This window comes from Mobula birostris, chromosome 7 (assembly GCF_030028105.1).
Source record: "Mobula birostris isolate sMobBir1 chromosome 7, sMobBir1.hap1, whole genome shotgun sequence".
Lineage (NCBI taxonomy): Eukaryota > Metazoa > Chordata > Chondrichthyes > Myliobatiformes > Myliobatidae > Mobula > Mobula birostris.
Window position 1 is genome coordinate 68,183,750 of NC_092376.1, and position 14,458 is coordinate 68,198,207.

Genomic DNA, 14,458 nt, shown 5'->3' on the forward strand with positions numbered 1-14,458 from the left:
TTTCTTGTTGACTCATTGAAGCCATCTATCTACTGAGGCCCTCCGCTAGTTGGGGTCGGCTACGGATATTGCATCCTGGCTGTCTATGTGATACACAAGTCCATACACAAGCCAAGGCAGCACGATATGGAGAGGAAGCTGTTGATTTATCAATTGCAGATTGACATCTTAACAATACATAAATTCAAGTAAAGTAATCTCCATGTAACTTAGGTTAAGTTAGTATAGTGTCCAAAATCTGTGGAGATAATTTGAGCAGACGCAGTTATTTATTTTACTTTATCACTGTAGAAAGGCTACTCAGTTCCCAGACAGTTTCAGATTTAGCTAGAGATTATTATTGAAGTATTAATTCCATTTCTTACCTGTGAGATCATCAGTAGGCCAAGAACCTTGGGGACAAGCTTGGCAGGTGTATTCATCAAACACAAATTCATTTTCCTTACATGGGGTACAAGTCCAACAGCAGCTTACTTCTCCTTTCCGGATCACCTATGCAGAATGATTGGTAACACAGAAAATGGTGTGAGGTCATTGTAAAGCCTTCAATTTTTTTGTGTTAACTAAAGATTTCCACAGACCTCCAGTGAAACTACATGGTGACTAGATCTGATTGACGTATTTTCAAATGCATTTGAATTCAGTATCACAAAGATTTCTAAAAATCTATAATTACAAAAGTTAACGTGTAGTTATATTGCATGTAGCAAAGATATTTATTGGATTTTCTATTGTTTTGTACATCACCAGATGGGTTGCTCTATCACAATCCACATTCATCATGAATGAGTCCTAACAGGTTGATAAACTAAACATTTAGCCAATATGATGGGAAGAAATATAATTGTTATTCCATACTTGCTGATTCAATGTCTGCCAAGGCAGGCACTGAAAGTAATTGCATTAAATGTGTTTGATACAAAAGCGGACAGAAAATAAAGCATTAAAAATGTTAATAAATATATTATATTCTCCAAAAATGCATCAGTATTTAACATTCCCACAAAATGTGAAAAATTAGACACAATATGAGGACTGCTTCCTTTTCATAGTTGCTGAAATCTTCCAGCATTTTCTGTTTTTATTTGTGAAAAACGTACTTACAATTTTTCCCATAGCCATACACCTATTGTACATGGTAGGTTTAACCTGTTGCAGGATCCAGGCAGCACAGTGGTACAGCTAGTAGAGCAACCAATAGCCTCCTGGAAGAACTCAGCGGGTTGAACAGAATCTGTGGGAAGAAAGAGACTGTCGACATTTTGGGTTGAAAACCTGATGCAAGGTTTTGACCTGAAATGTGGACAATTCTTTTCCTCCCACAGATGTTGCTAGAACTGCTGAGTTCTTCCAGCAGTTTCTTCGTTGCTCCAGATTCCACATCTGCACCCTCTTGTGTCTCCTGAGCAAGTAGAGCCACTATCTCACAGCTTCAGAAACCAAGGTTTCATCCTGACCTTCTGTGCAGTCTGAGTGGAGTTTGCATATTCTCACTGTGACTGTGTAGGTTCCTTACAGATGTTCTGGTTGCCTCTCGCATCCCTAAAACATGCAGGTTTATAGGTTAATTGGCCACTGTAAATTTCCTGTAGTGTTTAGATGATTGGTAGTACCTTAGGACACTGATGAGAATATGGGGAGAATTAAAATGGGATTAATGTAGGACTAGTGTAAATTAGTCTGATGGTTGCCATGGGCTCACAGAACTGAAGGGCTTGTTTTCACATTGTATCTTTCTATGACTCTATGACCTGTAGGCAAACTTCCAAGCCTGTTAACTGCGAAACCTACGTACAGAGGTTGTCCCAGTGGAAACTAAGTAGATTCCACCAGTGCAGCATTGCAACATTAGCCAGTGAGGGTCACTTTCAGAATTCAGCAGCTGGTCAGAGAAATATGAGAGATCTGACAAAAGTGCTGGGATCTGGTTAAAGATCTGAATCATATTTGTTTACCTGTCACAAGACAACTGAAGATTACATACAAATATGAACATCTTTGCTGGTAAAGATGTTATGGCAGAAGAAAAATAGTCAATGTATTAATTTTAAATGCATTTAAAAATATACTATATATTGCATGTTTTGTAATAGATCTTGTTTCTGCCAGAGGGAAAGGTAATGATAAAGAATCTGCTTTATCTGCAGCATAATCCTGAATATTAAATATTCTTGTGTTGTGACGAATTAACAATTATACTCCAGTGGGAGAATTCTGGCTGAAAAGCAGTTTTTAATGTTCTGTTGTAAATGAATGTTCAGATCCAAATGATGAAAAAGAAGCATTCCAATTTTATGTTCTCTGAAGTCCCAAAGCAATACATAAAAGTGAATTACTTTTGAAATAAAGTCACATTGTTTCCATGCCAGAAAACTCAGCAACCAATTTTCTTACAGTTCAATCTCCTGAGCTGCAAATCAGTTTTTGACGCTGTTAGTGTGATAGAAGTGTTGACCATTTCCACTTTGTACACAGTTCTGGGATGCTTTTCACTCTCCAAAATGGATCTCAGATTCATATCTGTTTCCTTGATATTAGCCCTGGCTTCACACCTCCAACACCACAACAAGCACAACAATACCCTACTGAGTGACAATTATGATTGCACACCAAACTTACATGAAGAATTTAGCTCCTGGTCATCTAACTTTGGCTGGCTGGTGGCATAGTGGAATCAGCGCTGGACTTCAGAGTGAAGGCTCCCGAGTTCGAACCGAGCCAGCTCCCCAGGCACGCTTTCCATCCATGCTGGGTTGAGCGTTGAGCATTGAGCTAGTAACTCAACCTCATAAAAAAGAAATTGCCCGCTACAGAAACATCAACAGTAAAAAGTTGATGGTCTATGCTCTCTCGTGAGTTTAAAAGGCAATTTCCTTTTTTTTCTATCTAACTTTGAGATAACCATATTATGAAATGAATCAAGCCGGTACAGCTTACTGCATTGGAAATGGAATTGGAATTAGTTCAAAGTACATTTATTATCAAAGAATGTACAAATTATACAACCTTGAGATCTGTTTGCTTACGGGTAGCCACAAAGCAAGAAATCCAAAAGAAATCAATTAATACAAAATAAAGACCAATATTGGATGTGCTGAGGAAGGGGGAGAAAACGCAAATGATGTACACAAAAGAAGCGAATAACACATTCCGAACCAAAATGAGTCCTTAGATCCAAACCCCATAACAGTATGGAGTAGGCCTAAGCCTATCAGTCTATCACATTAGTGGGGACGGAGCACAGCAGCTGAGGGCAGTCTTCATTGCCTCAGTGCCATGGAGAGAGGAGTGAACATCATGAGAGAGCAAACAAAATCAGCTCTTGTTTCCGATCCTGACACCTTGTCTTTCCGGTATATTATTTAAATTGTCCAAACAGCATATCATTCCTTGCACTAGGACCCAGGCACTGCTGCAGCGAAAGGCTCCGGGCCTAGAACATGTTGCGAAGTGGCTTGCTCAATTAGAATTGATTTACTACTGTCACATGTATTGAGGTACAGTGAAAATCCTGTCTTGCATACAGGTCTTACAGATCAATTCATCACAACAGTGCATTGAGTCAGTACATGGTAAAATAGTAACAGAATGCAGAATGAAACAGTACGGTTACAGAGAAAGCGCAGTGCAGGTAGACAAAGGTGCAAGGTGCAAGGTCCAAGGCGCGAGGTAGAATGTCAGGTCAAGAGTCCAGCTTGTTATACCATTCAATAGCCTCATACAGCAGGGCAGAAGCTGTCCTTGAGCCTGCTGGTGTGTGCTTTTATACCTTCTGCCCAAAGGAAGAAGGGAATTGAAATAATGTTCGGGATGTGTGGGGTCTTTCGTTATGCTGCCTGCTTTCCTGAGGCAGTGAGAAGTACAGACAGAGTGCACAGCGGGGAAACTGGTTTCCGTGATGTGCTGAGCTGTGTCCACAACTCTCTGCAGTTCCTTGCTGTCATGGACAGAGCAGGGACCATACATCCAGTTAGGATTCTTTCTGTGGTACATCAATAAAATCAGTGTCAATGGGGACATGCCAAATTTCTTTAGCCTGCTGTGGAAATAGAGGAGTTGGTGAACTTTCTCTACATGGTTGGGCCAGAACATTAATGAGATTCACTCCCAGGAACTTGAAGCTCTCAAACACTACACTATTGATGTGGACAACAGCATGTACACCACTCCCTTTCCTGAGGTTATGTAGGCATGTAAATTCATTAGAACTGTTCCTTCTGAAGACCTGAAGTTTTAAAGGAACCATAAAGAAGTATAAGTAAAAAATAAATGAATGGACTGCTTAGGAGGCACAGTCAGACAGTGCAGTGAAACTTTGCAAGCCTTAGGAAAGACTTGAAAGACAGCAGAACATATGTTTAGCCTTTGGCAAAGCTGAAGAGGGAGATCACAATGAAGTGAAAGGCAGAATTCAGAGCCACTAGAGTAATGCATTAAATGCAATAACGGCTGGCATAGCTAAATTCTGAAAGCATATTTGAAAATACAGCACAAAAAATCCAAGATCCAAGTAATAGTCTGCAAGTGACCTTGAGGCACATCAACTAACTTTCTATCTGATGACTGGAAACAAAAAGCTATTGCGCAGAGGATGCTAATGAGCAAATAAAAACCGGAAATGGTGAGCAAATAAGACAACAATTGTGGAGGAAAGGACAGATTTTATATTTCAGGTTGATGACCTTCCATCAGTGTTGGGAATATGACAAAATAAATATGTTGTAAATTGCAGAGAGCATGAAGAATGGAGAGAAGAGAGAGACGATGGCTGTGATAGGGTAGAAACCAAGGTTATCCTGGCGACACAAATGAAATTGATGCGATTTAAGAGAAGGTGATGTATGCCTGTAAAACACAGGCATCTCCCTAGAGGGAGATGAATGAGTGCTGCAGAGAGAAAAATTGTGCTGAACCTGTGAAGAGCAGATCACAGCCGTTGCTGTAATAAAAGGGAATGTTGGAAGTTGTTTACAGAGAATGAGAAGACATGCTGTGCACTTGACCTTGCACCAGAAATGACTACTTCTGGCACCATCAGAGGAAGATGAAATTGTTGAATTCAATGTCAAGGCCAGAGGACCTATCATGCCCAAATGAGCTGCTGATTACTTTGGACTTCATTGGAACAATGTGGGAAGAATGAGAGGTCAGAGTGGGAGCTGGATGGAGAATTACATTGACATCAAGTTCTCCCTTGTCAAATGAATTGACGTTTCTATATATATGGCCACCCAATCTGTATTAGGTTTCTCTGATGTTGATGAGAACATAATTGTGGCTACCATCTGTCATAACAAATCAGTGCTCATTGGGGCAATGTTAAACCAGATATCAGTTTATTTACACTTCTCCAGAAAGCTCAAATGTGATTTACAAGCATTCGCCACTGTCTCTTAAATGACAGCAACAGTACTTGCATCATCTGGACAATTTTGGCCAACATCCAATCACAATCAACGATTTTGTTCTCCCCGCCCCCATGCAACTAAAAGCAAACTCGTTCTCTTACCTGAAACCTTAAATGTTTCTCCCTTCAAGATGATTCCTCACTTGTCGAGTACTCACATCACTTTCTGCCATTTCAGATTTCAACCATTTGCTGTTTTATATAGATTTTTAATAGATACTGTTTTGTGTGGCCAGGTTACTAGCCTCATTGCTCAACCATGAACTAAATGAAGTAGTGAAGAGAGATAAAGTGGAAAATGACTATAAAAGAGAACTGATGGGACACAAGGACATCGGAGAAATAGACGTTTGAGTAGCAGGCAATTTTTGCCGGGAATTAAAGTTTTGTTTTTCCTGCCGTTTATTTATGTCAGTTGGGAGATAAGTCGGGGGTTGTGTGGGTTTAAGACCATAAGATATCAAAGCAGAATTAGGCCATCGAGTCTGCTCCATCATTTCATCATGGTTGATCCATTTTCCCTCTCAGCCACAATCTCCTGCCTTCTCCCTGTATTTCTTCATGCCTCGACTAATCAAGAATTTATCAACCTCTACCTTAAATATACCTAATCACTTGACCTCCACAGCTGCTTGTGGCAATGAATTCCATAGATTCACCACTCTCTAGCTAAAAAAATTCCTCTACATCTTCATTCTAAAAAGACATCCCTCTATTCTGAGGTTGTGTCCTCTCATCTTAGACTCCCCCACCATAGGAAACATCTTCTCCACATCCATTTTATTGAAATCTTTCAACATTCGAATTCTTCAGAATTCCAGTGAGTAGAGGCCAGAACCATCATCTCTCCTAAATTAGAGATTGTAAGGGCTTCTCTGGTAGAGGAGACAAAAAGGTATAGATTTCTGCTCTTCCTTGTTTCTAAGTGTTTAAAAAAATCAGAAGATGTATGAGCACAGGTGATGAAGCCAGTAGAGATGGTGTTTCACATATCCAGAAAGCCAGTTTCAATCTTGACCTCCAGCATTGCCTGTGAAGTTTGTACCTTCTCCCTGTGACCTCCAGGTGCTCCAGTTTCATCCCATATCCCAAAGATGTGCAAGTCAGGGGTAATGGGTCAGTCAAAGGTGCCTCTAGTATGTCAGTAATGATAGAAGCTGGATAGTTGATGGGAAAATGAAGAGAATAAAATGGTTCGGTGTAAGAATAGTGTAAAAATTTGTGTTTAATACTCAGCACAGACTCAGTAAGCCGAAGGGTATATTTCTGTGCTGTATGACTCTAAGGATCTTATTATCTCAGGCTCTTCAGGCCCTGAATCTGCCCATCAGTAAGTTATGTTAATGGTTTTGGTTTCACACTCATTTTTCACAGCTTACATAACAGGCTCGTCACCCACACACAGCGAGAGACACACTAACACAGCGGCCTCTCTCTTACAGGATGTAGTGTCACATCAGAGGCACAAGCAGCAGCCTGCTGGCATTGCTCCACTGCTTTATTCTCATGGGGGAAACCGCACTTGTCATAATTGAAAAGGCAGTCATGGAGTTTGTATCTGTCAGTGAGCCTATTAAAGGTGTTCATATCTAACATCTGATACCTCAACCCTTTCCCACTTTCCTACTACACTACTTCCTTCCAGTTCAGAAACTCTAGATGGTGCAAACATATGCCTCTTTGTCACATCCACCTCCATTCAGCACAGCAAAGCTCAATTCTTTCCAGAGTGTCATAACTTAACATTAATTTCTGTTTTCAGTCTTCCAGATCTGACTAAGAGTCTCTGACGTGAAGCTTTAACTCTGTTTTAACACCAATGCTCCCATTGTTTCTGGTATTTACTGTTTTTCTTTCGGATTCCCAATGCTTGCAGTTTTTTTTTGATTTTCAAAGACAAAGGCTGTATGAAATGTTCTCTTCTCACCAATGACTTATGTACTCAGTATGGAAATAGAAGAAGTATGCTTACTTATAAGAAAATATCTCCCTGTTTGGACTTTGATATATTCATGCAGGCATTACAAATTGAGAAAAAGACTGGATTGTTAAAGAACACTGATAGTACTTGCTTATCATGAGCTTGTAGCACCAGAACTGATAATTCTCTAGCATTTTCTATGACCACTCACATGGAAGCTCAGTTATCTGAGGCACAGTATGTCGATTTGAATAATTTTTCACTGACAATCCCAGCTATCAAACTTAGATGTAACACACATAAAAATTGCTGGTGAACACAGCAGGCCTGGCAGCATCTATAGGAAGAGGTACAGTCGACGTTTTGGGCCGAGACCCTTCGTCAGGACTAACTGAAAGAAGAGATAGTAAGAGATTTGAAAGTGGGAGGGGGGGAGATCCAAAATGATAGGAGAAGACAGGAGGGGGAGGGATGAAGCTAAGAGCTGGACAGTTGGCAAAAGGGATATGAGAGGATCATGGGACAGGAGGCCTAGGGAGAAAGAAAGAACGCTCCGTTCGCCAGAGAAAGCAGGATCTCCCAGTGGCCCCACATTTTAATTCCACATCCCATTCTCATTCTGATATGTCTATCCACGGCCTCCTCTACTGTCAAGATGAAGCCACACTCAGGTTGGAGGAACAACACCTTATATTCCATCTGGGTAGCCTCTAACCTGATGGCATGAACATTGACTTTTCTAACTTCCGTTAATGCCCCACCTCCCTTTTGTACCCCATCCGTTATTTATTTATTATTATATCTATTTTAAAAATATTTTCCTCTCTCTCTTTTTCTCCCTCTGTCCCTTTCACTATACTCCTTGCCCATCCTCTGGGAACCCTCCCTCACCCTTTCTTTCTCCCCAGGCCTCCCATCCCATAATCCTTTCATATCCCTTTTGCCAATCAACTTTCCAGCTCTTGGCTTCATCCCTCCCCCTCCTGTCTTCTCCTATCATTTTGGATTTTCCCCTCCCCCTCCCACTTTCAAATCTCTTACTAGCTCTTCTTTCAGTTAGTCCTAACGCAGGGTCTCAGCCCGAAACATCGACTGTACCTCTTGCTAGAAATGCTGCCTGGCCTGCTGCGTTCACCAGCAACTTTTATATGTGTTACTTGAAATACCAGCATCTGCAGATTTCCTCGTGTTTGCGAAACTTAGATGCATCTCTGTTGAGCAGAAGTTGGTTAATATACCTTTATTAAGGAATTTTAATTGGAACCTAAGCAAATATGACCAAGCTTGATAAAGTTTTAGTTTGTAAGTCAAATGATTGGACATCTTCTTTGAAATGAACCATATCTAGGAGATTAATAGAGAAAACAGTGCTATAAATCGCCAAAATTAAATGATAGACGAGCCTGAAAATGTAGTAGGCATAATTTTGTTCCACCAGAATCACTGAACACACTGGCAAACTTGTAACTTTTAAAAGTGCTATTCAGAAACTGGAAGATTGGTCCATTCCAAAAGGATTCAAAAGAGCAGAAAGCCATACATTTCAGATAAGAAACTAGAAGGCTAGGGGAGATAATATGACTATCTTTTTCATTTCAGAAATTACTCTTGCATTGCTACTTTTTCACTTTTCATATTGCACCTCAGGTGTTAAGTTTGTTTATGAGCTGGTAGCTAAACAAATTCAGTTAACGCTATGGAATACACAAAATCGGACATTCAACCTTGCATGTGCAATTTTTGTGTTGATGTTCATGGCATCCAAAAATATTAGAGAACATTGTATATCTAAAAGGATATACTGTTGGATTTCACAGTCTGGCTCAATGAAAAGTGATTTCATTTCATTTAGTACTGGCATTTGCATTGGGAAGAAGGCACTATTTCACAGGCTGCACCAAACAAGTTACCTACTGTAAAAAACAATCTGCTGGAGGAACTCAGCATGTCAAGCAGTTTCTATGGGAGTAATGGAATTGTCAACATTTTGGGTCCTGATGCAGGTTTTGACCTAAAGCATCAGCAATTCCTTTCTCCTCATAAATGCTGCTCAATCCACTGAGTAGCTCCAGCAGATTGTTTGTTGCTCCAGATTTCAACATCTGCAGCTTCTTTTGTCTCCAGGTTGTCTAGTGACGTGGTGAATCAAAAAAGAATTATAGCTCTGCAGGATTTTTGGAAATGCTGGAGTTTTTAACTGAAGCAAGAAGGCACTTTGAAAGTTATTGTACAATTACATGAGCATAGCTTTATGAAATAAAAAAATCAGTTTTGATTTACCATACCTTTTGAGGATATAATAAGCTGGGTGGATAAAGAGTAAACAAGACGAAGGCAGGAAAAATGCCAAAATATTAGACTGTTACCAGAATGTATAAAACATTCAGAATTGTGAAGATGAATGACACAAATAGAAGAAGATGAATATGACCTAGTAGTCATTACAAAGATATGCTTGCGTGGGTACCAAGGCTAGATCTGGCAGAATTAAAGAGCTGGAGAGATATAGCTCTGATAGTAAAGGATGCATTTGGGACAATACTAAGACAGACTTTTGGCTAAGAAGATCAGTTCTTAGAATCAATTTAGGTACAGATAAGAAATAAGAAGGATCTAATTAACATTTATGGGAATAACCTACAAGATCCTGAACAGCAGCTATACTGTACTGACAGAGTATTCATCAGTAATAATGGAGGCTTGTACAAAGTTAAAGCATAATAATGGGGGGCGGGGGCAGGCAAACTGGCAAAGGCAGTCTTGAGAATGAATTGACAAATAATGACCCAGCTGAGGGCAAGCTACTTTAAATCAGGTCAGGTTTAATTAGAAAGAATTAATTTAATAAGCTCATAGTAAAGAATCCCCTGAGGAATAGTGCTCATGAGTTTAAATTGAGAGAGTTACACAGTTATGAAAGGAAAGTAGTCTGAAATAGATTGGGAAATTGGATTAAAAAGCATGATAATATCAGCCATTTGAAGAGATATTTCATTGAAAAGTAAGGTCTCCACAGGCTAAATGAATTGTTAGTAGCCAGCCAAGGAGTTGAAGGGAACTATTATATTGAAAGATTTGGCTTATAAAGTTGTGATGAACATTAGTATAGCTAGGGATTCAGAAAGGAAAGGAAAGCAGTTCATAAGGGATAAAATAAAAAATGACTATTAATTAGCAAAGATATTTTAAAAAACTAATTGTAGGAGCTTCTACAAATAGGTAAAATAGATAGGGCAAAGTAAAAACTATTTCCTCAGAAGCTGAGACAGAAGATTAATAATGGGGAATAAGGAAATGGCAGATCGATAAACAAACTCAGCAGAACTCTGATAATCTGGTACTTGGAGCTTTTCCAGATTATCAGATATTCAAATGAATTCAACATTATTTTAATTCACCCTTTTTTAGCGTTACATAGTAGAGTGATAAATGTTCCAGTGAATCTGATAAATTGGAAGGACCATGGGAAACAAAACCAGGTGAATTTCAAGAGGCAGTGGGAAATGGGATGGAGCGAGTTTTAAGGAAAAGCAAAACTGATGCCCTGGTGACATGGAAGGGATTATGGGAAATTGGGTGCCAATGGACGAATGGAAAGGGACCATTGGGGTACTGGTGAGCCATAAGGGAATGCGGCATGAGCCAGGTGCTAAATCATTCGGATTTGGAAATATTTGGATAGTGATTTATCAGTTTTGAACTGCTTTGTGCATATAAATTCACAATGGAAAAGAGTAAAGACATGCAAAAATTATAGGAAATAAGAGGGCAAAATAGATAGGAGAGTGAAAACAATCAACATTATCAATGAGGACCTACTAGGCCAAATGGGAGTAAAAATTAACAATTCACCAGAAACTGAGGGCCTACATCCTGGTACTCCAGAAAGGACACTAGAAGACGAAAACAGTGTCTGCTTCTCAAGAAAGGAGAAAGCAGGGTACATTACATTAATTATCAAGTTATTTAGAAAATGCTGGAATTCTTAATTAAAGTGGTAACAGTAAATTTTAGAATACCATTGTATGTTTACACAGTGTCAACATGGCTTTATTTTAAAACATGTTTTTGAATTATTAGAGGATATAATAAGCAGGCTTCATAAAGGGGAAATGTGTAAATACAGCAAATTTTAATTCTGGAAAAGCTTTTGAGAAAGTGCTGTGTAAGTGATTATTGCAGAAGGTGACCACTCATGGTGTTATAATAATATATTAGAGTAGACAGAAAACAGATTAAACAACGGAAAATGATGAACTACTTGGCAAATTACAACCAGTGCCAGGGCTTCAGCTGTTTACAACCTACAGTATGTAAGTGATTTAGATGAAGGGACCATGAATATTTTATCCAAGGTTGATAATGATACAAAGATTATTAAGAGGACACAAGATATCTATAAAAGGAAGCGGAAAGGTTAAGTGAGCAGACAAAAAGATGGTAGATAGAGTATGAAACAGAGAAATGTGAGGATTTGCATATCTTTTGGGGGGCTAAAAATACCGAATAATATTGAAGTGGTGTGAGTGTTTTGTGAGTGTTCTGTCATCAGTGCATCCTCACACAAGAAACACCGTTTGTTAGCAAGCAGACAAAGCAAGTAACCAGGAAGGAAAAACGACCATTGACCTTTATTGCCGGGACATGGAAGACAAAAGTAGAGAAGTCTTGCTACAACTATACAGGCCAAAAAGTATGACCACCTCTGGAGAATAGTATATACTCATCCAAAGAAAGATATATTTGCCTTAAAGGCAGTGCAGTAAAGATTTACTTGATTTATTCTTTTGACTAGGGAGTTTTCCTTATGAAGAAAGATCCTAATTCTGCTTCTACCCTAATTTTGACCAAGAACTCCACTTGTTGAAGTGGTTGGTTAATGCTGACCTTCTCTTAAGGATGTTCTGCAAACAGTCATTTGTTAGTAAAAAGAGTGAAATAGGTTCATCCTGTAATTTACCTTTCCTCTCTCCGAGCGACTACCTTCTGCCCAGGATTTAAATGAAATCTCACTGTGTGCTTTATCATAACTACAAACCAGCAGGACACCACCTTCTAGCACAACACAAAGATCCAACTTCATGATGTTTCCCTTCAAGCCTCCCATTGTTTATTCATAGGCTTGACATGCTCAGGGCTGTTGGACACATCCATAACTGGAAGGCAATCTGCAGCAAAAGCAGATTAGTCAGGAATAAAGCTCAAACTGAGTTATCAACTTCAAAACAACAGAGAACACATAAAGCAGCAAAGGCCCCAGGGCTTCATTACTTCAGTAGTGACAGCTTACTGACAGCATCAACACACAGACAGGGTGGAGTGAACTACTGAGGCAAGACAATTTGCAAATGTTATTTATATCTTTCTAGTTGATCGGTCTATGGTAGTGCTCCTCAAGACTTCTTGATGTTTGATTATTACCTCACCAGATCTTACACATAATCCTTGAACAAGGTTTACATGGAACTATAAACAGCAAATAAACTACATTTCTGTCTGGATGCAGGTTATGGCATTGAAATTAATAACATCTTTCTTGTAGTTAGAGCTACCAAAAAATGGACTTTCCTACTGATATTTCAATGACCACGATTTTCTGTCCTTCCTAAGGGTTTCAGCCTGAAACGTCGACTGTGCTTTTTCCATAGATGCTGCCTGGCCTGCTGAGCTCCACCAGCATTTTGTGTGTGTTACCACAATGTTTACTGGGCAATTGATTTTCAGACAACCTCATTGGAGGGAGGGAGGTGCCTCATGAATAATTGAGGCACAAATATGATGAATTCAATCCAAACCCAACTTTAATATAAAGGGGCTGGATTAAAAATATCACCCAATAGCAAGACTAACTGAATGCGTTTCACAAATCGGCAGAGGTCACTGAAATTAACATAGCTGGAATCATACAGCCAAGTATAGAGGCAGGCTCTTTGATCCACCATATCGACACCAACCATTGCACCCATCCAAATTTCATCAATCTAATTTAGATTAATGGTTAGTACTTCTGCTCTTGAACTAGCATAACATTGTGACTGAAATCATTTGCAAGGCAGATGTGAGCTTTGGATTTAGATCTTTCTGATTGCCTGCTCCCCTCCTCTATTGAATTCTGACACTTTGTCATGCGTGTTTATGCTTCACTCTCAAGGACGAGTGAACCATGAGAGGAACAAGGTCAGCATCAGGTTAAAGAACCAGGGGAGGAACATGGTCCTTCATGAACACAGGTTAAGTCCGCATTGTAAAGCACGAATGGAGACTTTAGCACCATTTTCTAATCAACAGTGAACAACTATCACGCCATTAACAATGTCCGTTTTTGCTAGAACCAACAGAAATAACCCAACTCAGTCCACACACTTATAAATTGAACAATCAGTTACAAATAGTGCTAAATCAATTGCTGTTGACACTGTGGTCAGTTGCTAAGTTGCCACGTGGACAGAGTTAGTACTGAACCCGTTCCAAACTTAAACAGAAAGAGGAAGAGAAGAAACAGCAGACCAATGCACCAGGACAAAATCTGAACCTTTTAAACGATAGATCTATTCAAACCACATTCATATGTAGTCCAGACATATTTAAGGGGTACTTCTAGCATCCCTTAAAGATGATAACTAAGCCACTAGGTCATTGATATTATGGAATATTGATGTTGTCATTTCTTTCTTTTTAGTTTCAAATAGCCTGACCATCTTCCTCTGCAGGAGTAACCACAGACCTTGATTCTGGCACTGCAAGTACAGGGTAGTATTAGAACACACACTGCAGCCCTGATTCTTCAACTTCCATGTGCATAGAAGTAGGATTCCTAATGGGTGTGCAAGATCATAAAATTAAACCAAAGGTACAGAATTGTAGCTGTTCTCTTTATTCAGCTGTGTTTAAAAGCTAATTGACAATTGACTGACCTCCTATTGGCAAGCATGTCCATTTCCTTCCAAGTAGGATTTAATACTGACAATATTCTGGTCCTCAGGTATCATCCTTATAGATAAGGAGAACTGTAAAACTTAGGACAGCCATCCTGCAATCTCTTCCCTTATTCAGCAGTCTAGGAAACAGTCAATTCCTACCATGTGACTTCTCCACTCCTGTATTGCTGGCCTTTCTTTGTTAGTTCTCTG

The 14,458-nt window shown here is 39.4% G+C and overlaps 1 protein-coding gene across 1 annotated transcript in view; it reads right to left on the bottom strand.

Annotated features, from left to right (window-relative positions):
• Positions 1-14,458, bottom strand: part of grm5b (glutamate receptor, metabotropic 5b) — a 524,660-nt gene that overhangs the window by 117,055 nt on the left and 393,147 nt on the right. The window contains exon 6 of the mRNA XM_072264355.1: positions 366-492. Within this exon, the coding sequence (XP_072120456.1) occupies positions 366-492 (127 nt within the window). The remainder of the gene's footprint in view (positions 1-365; positions 493-14,458) is intronic.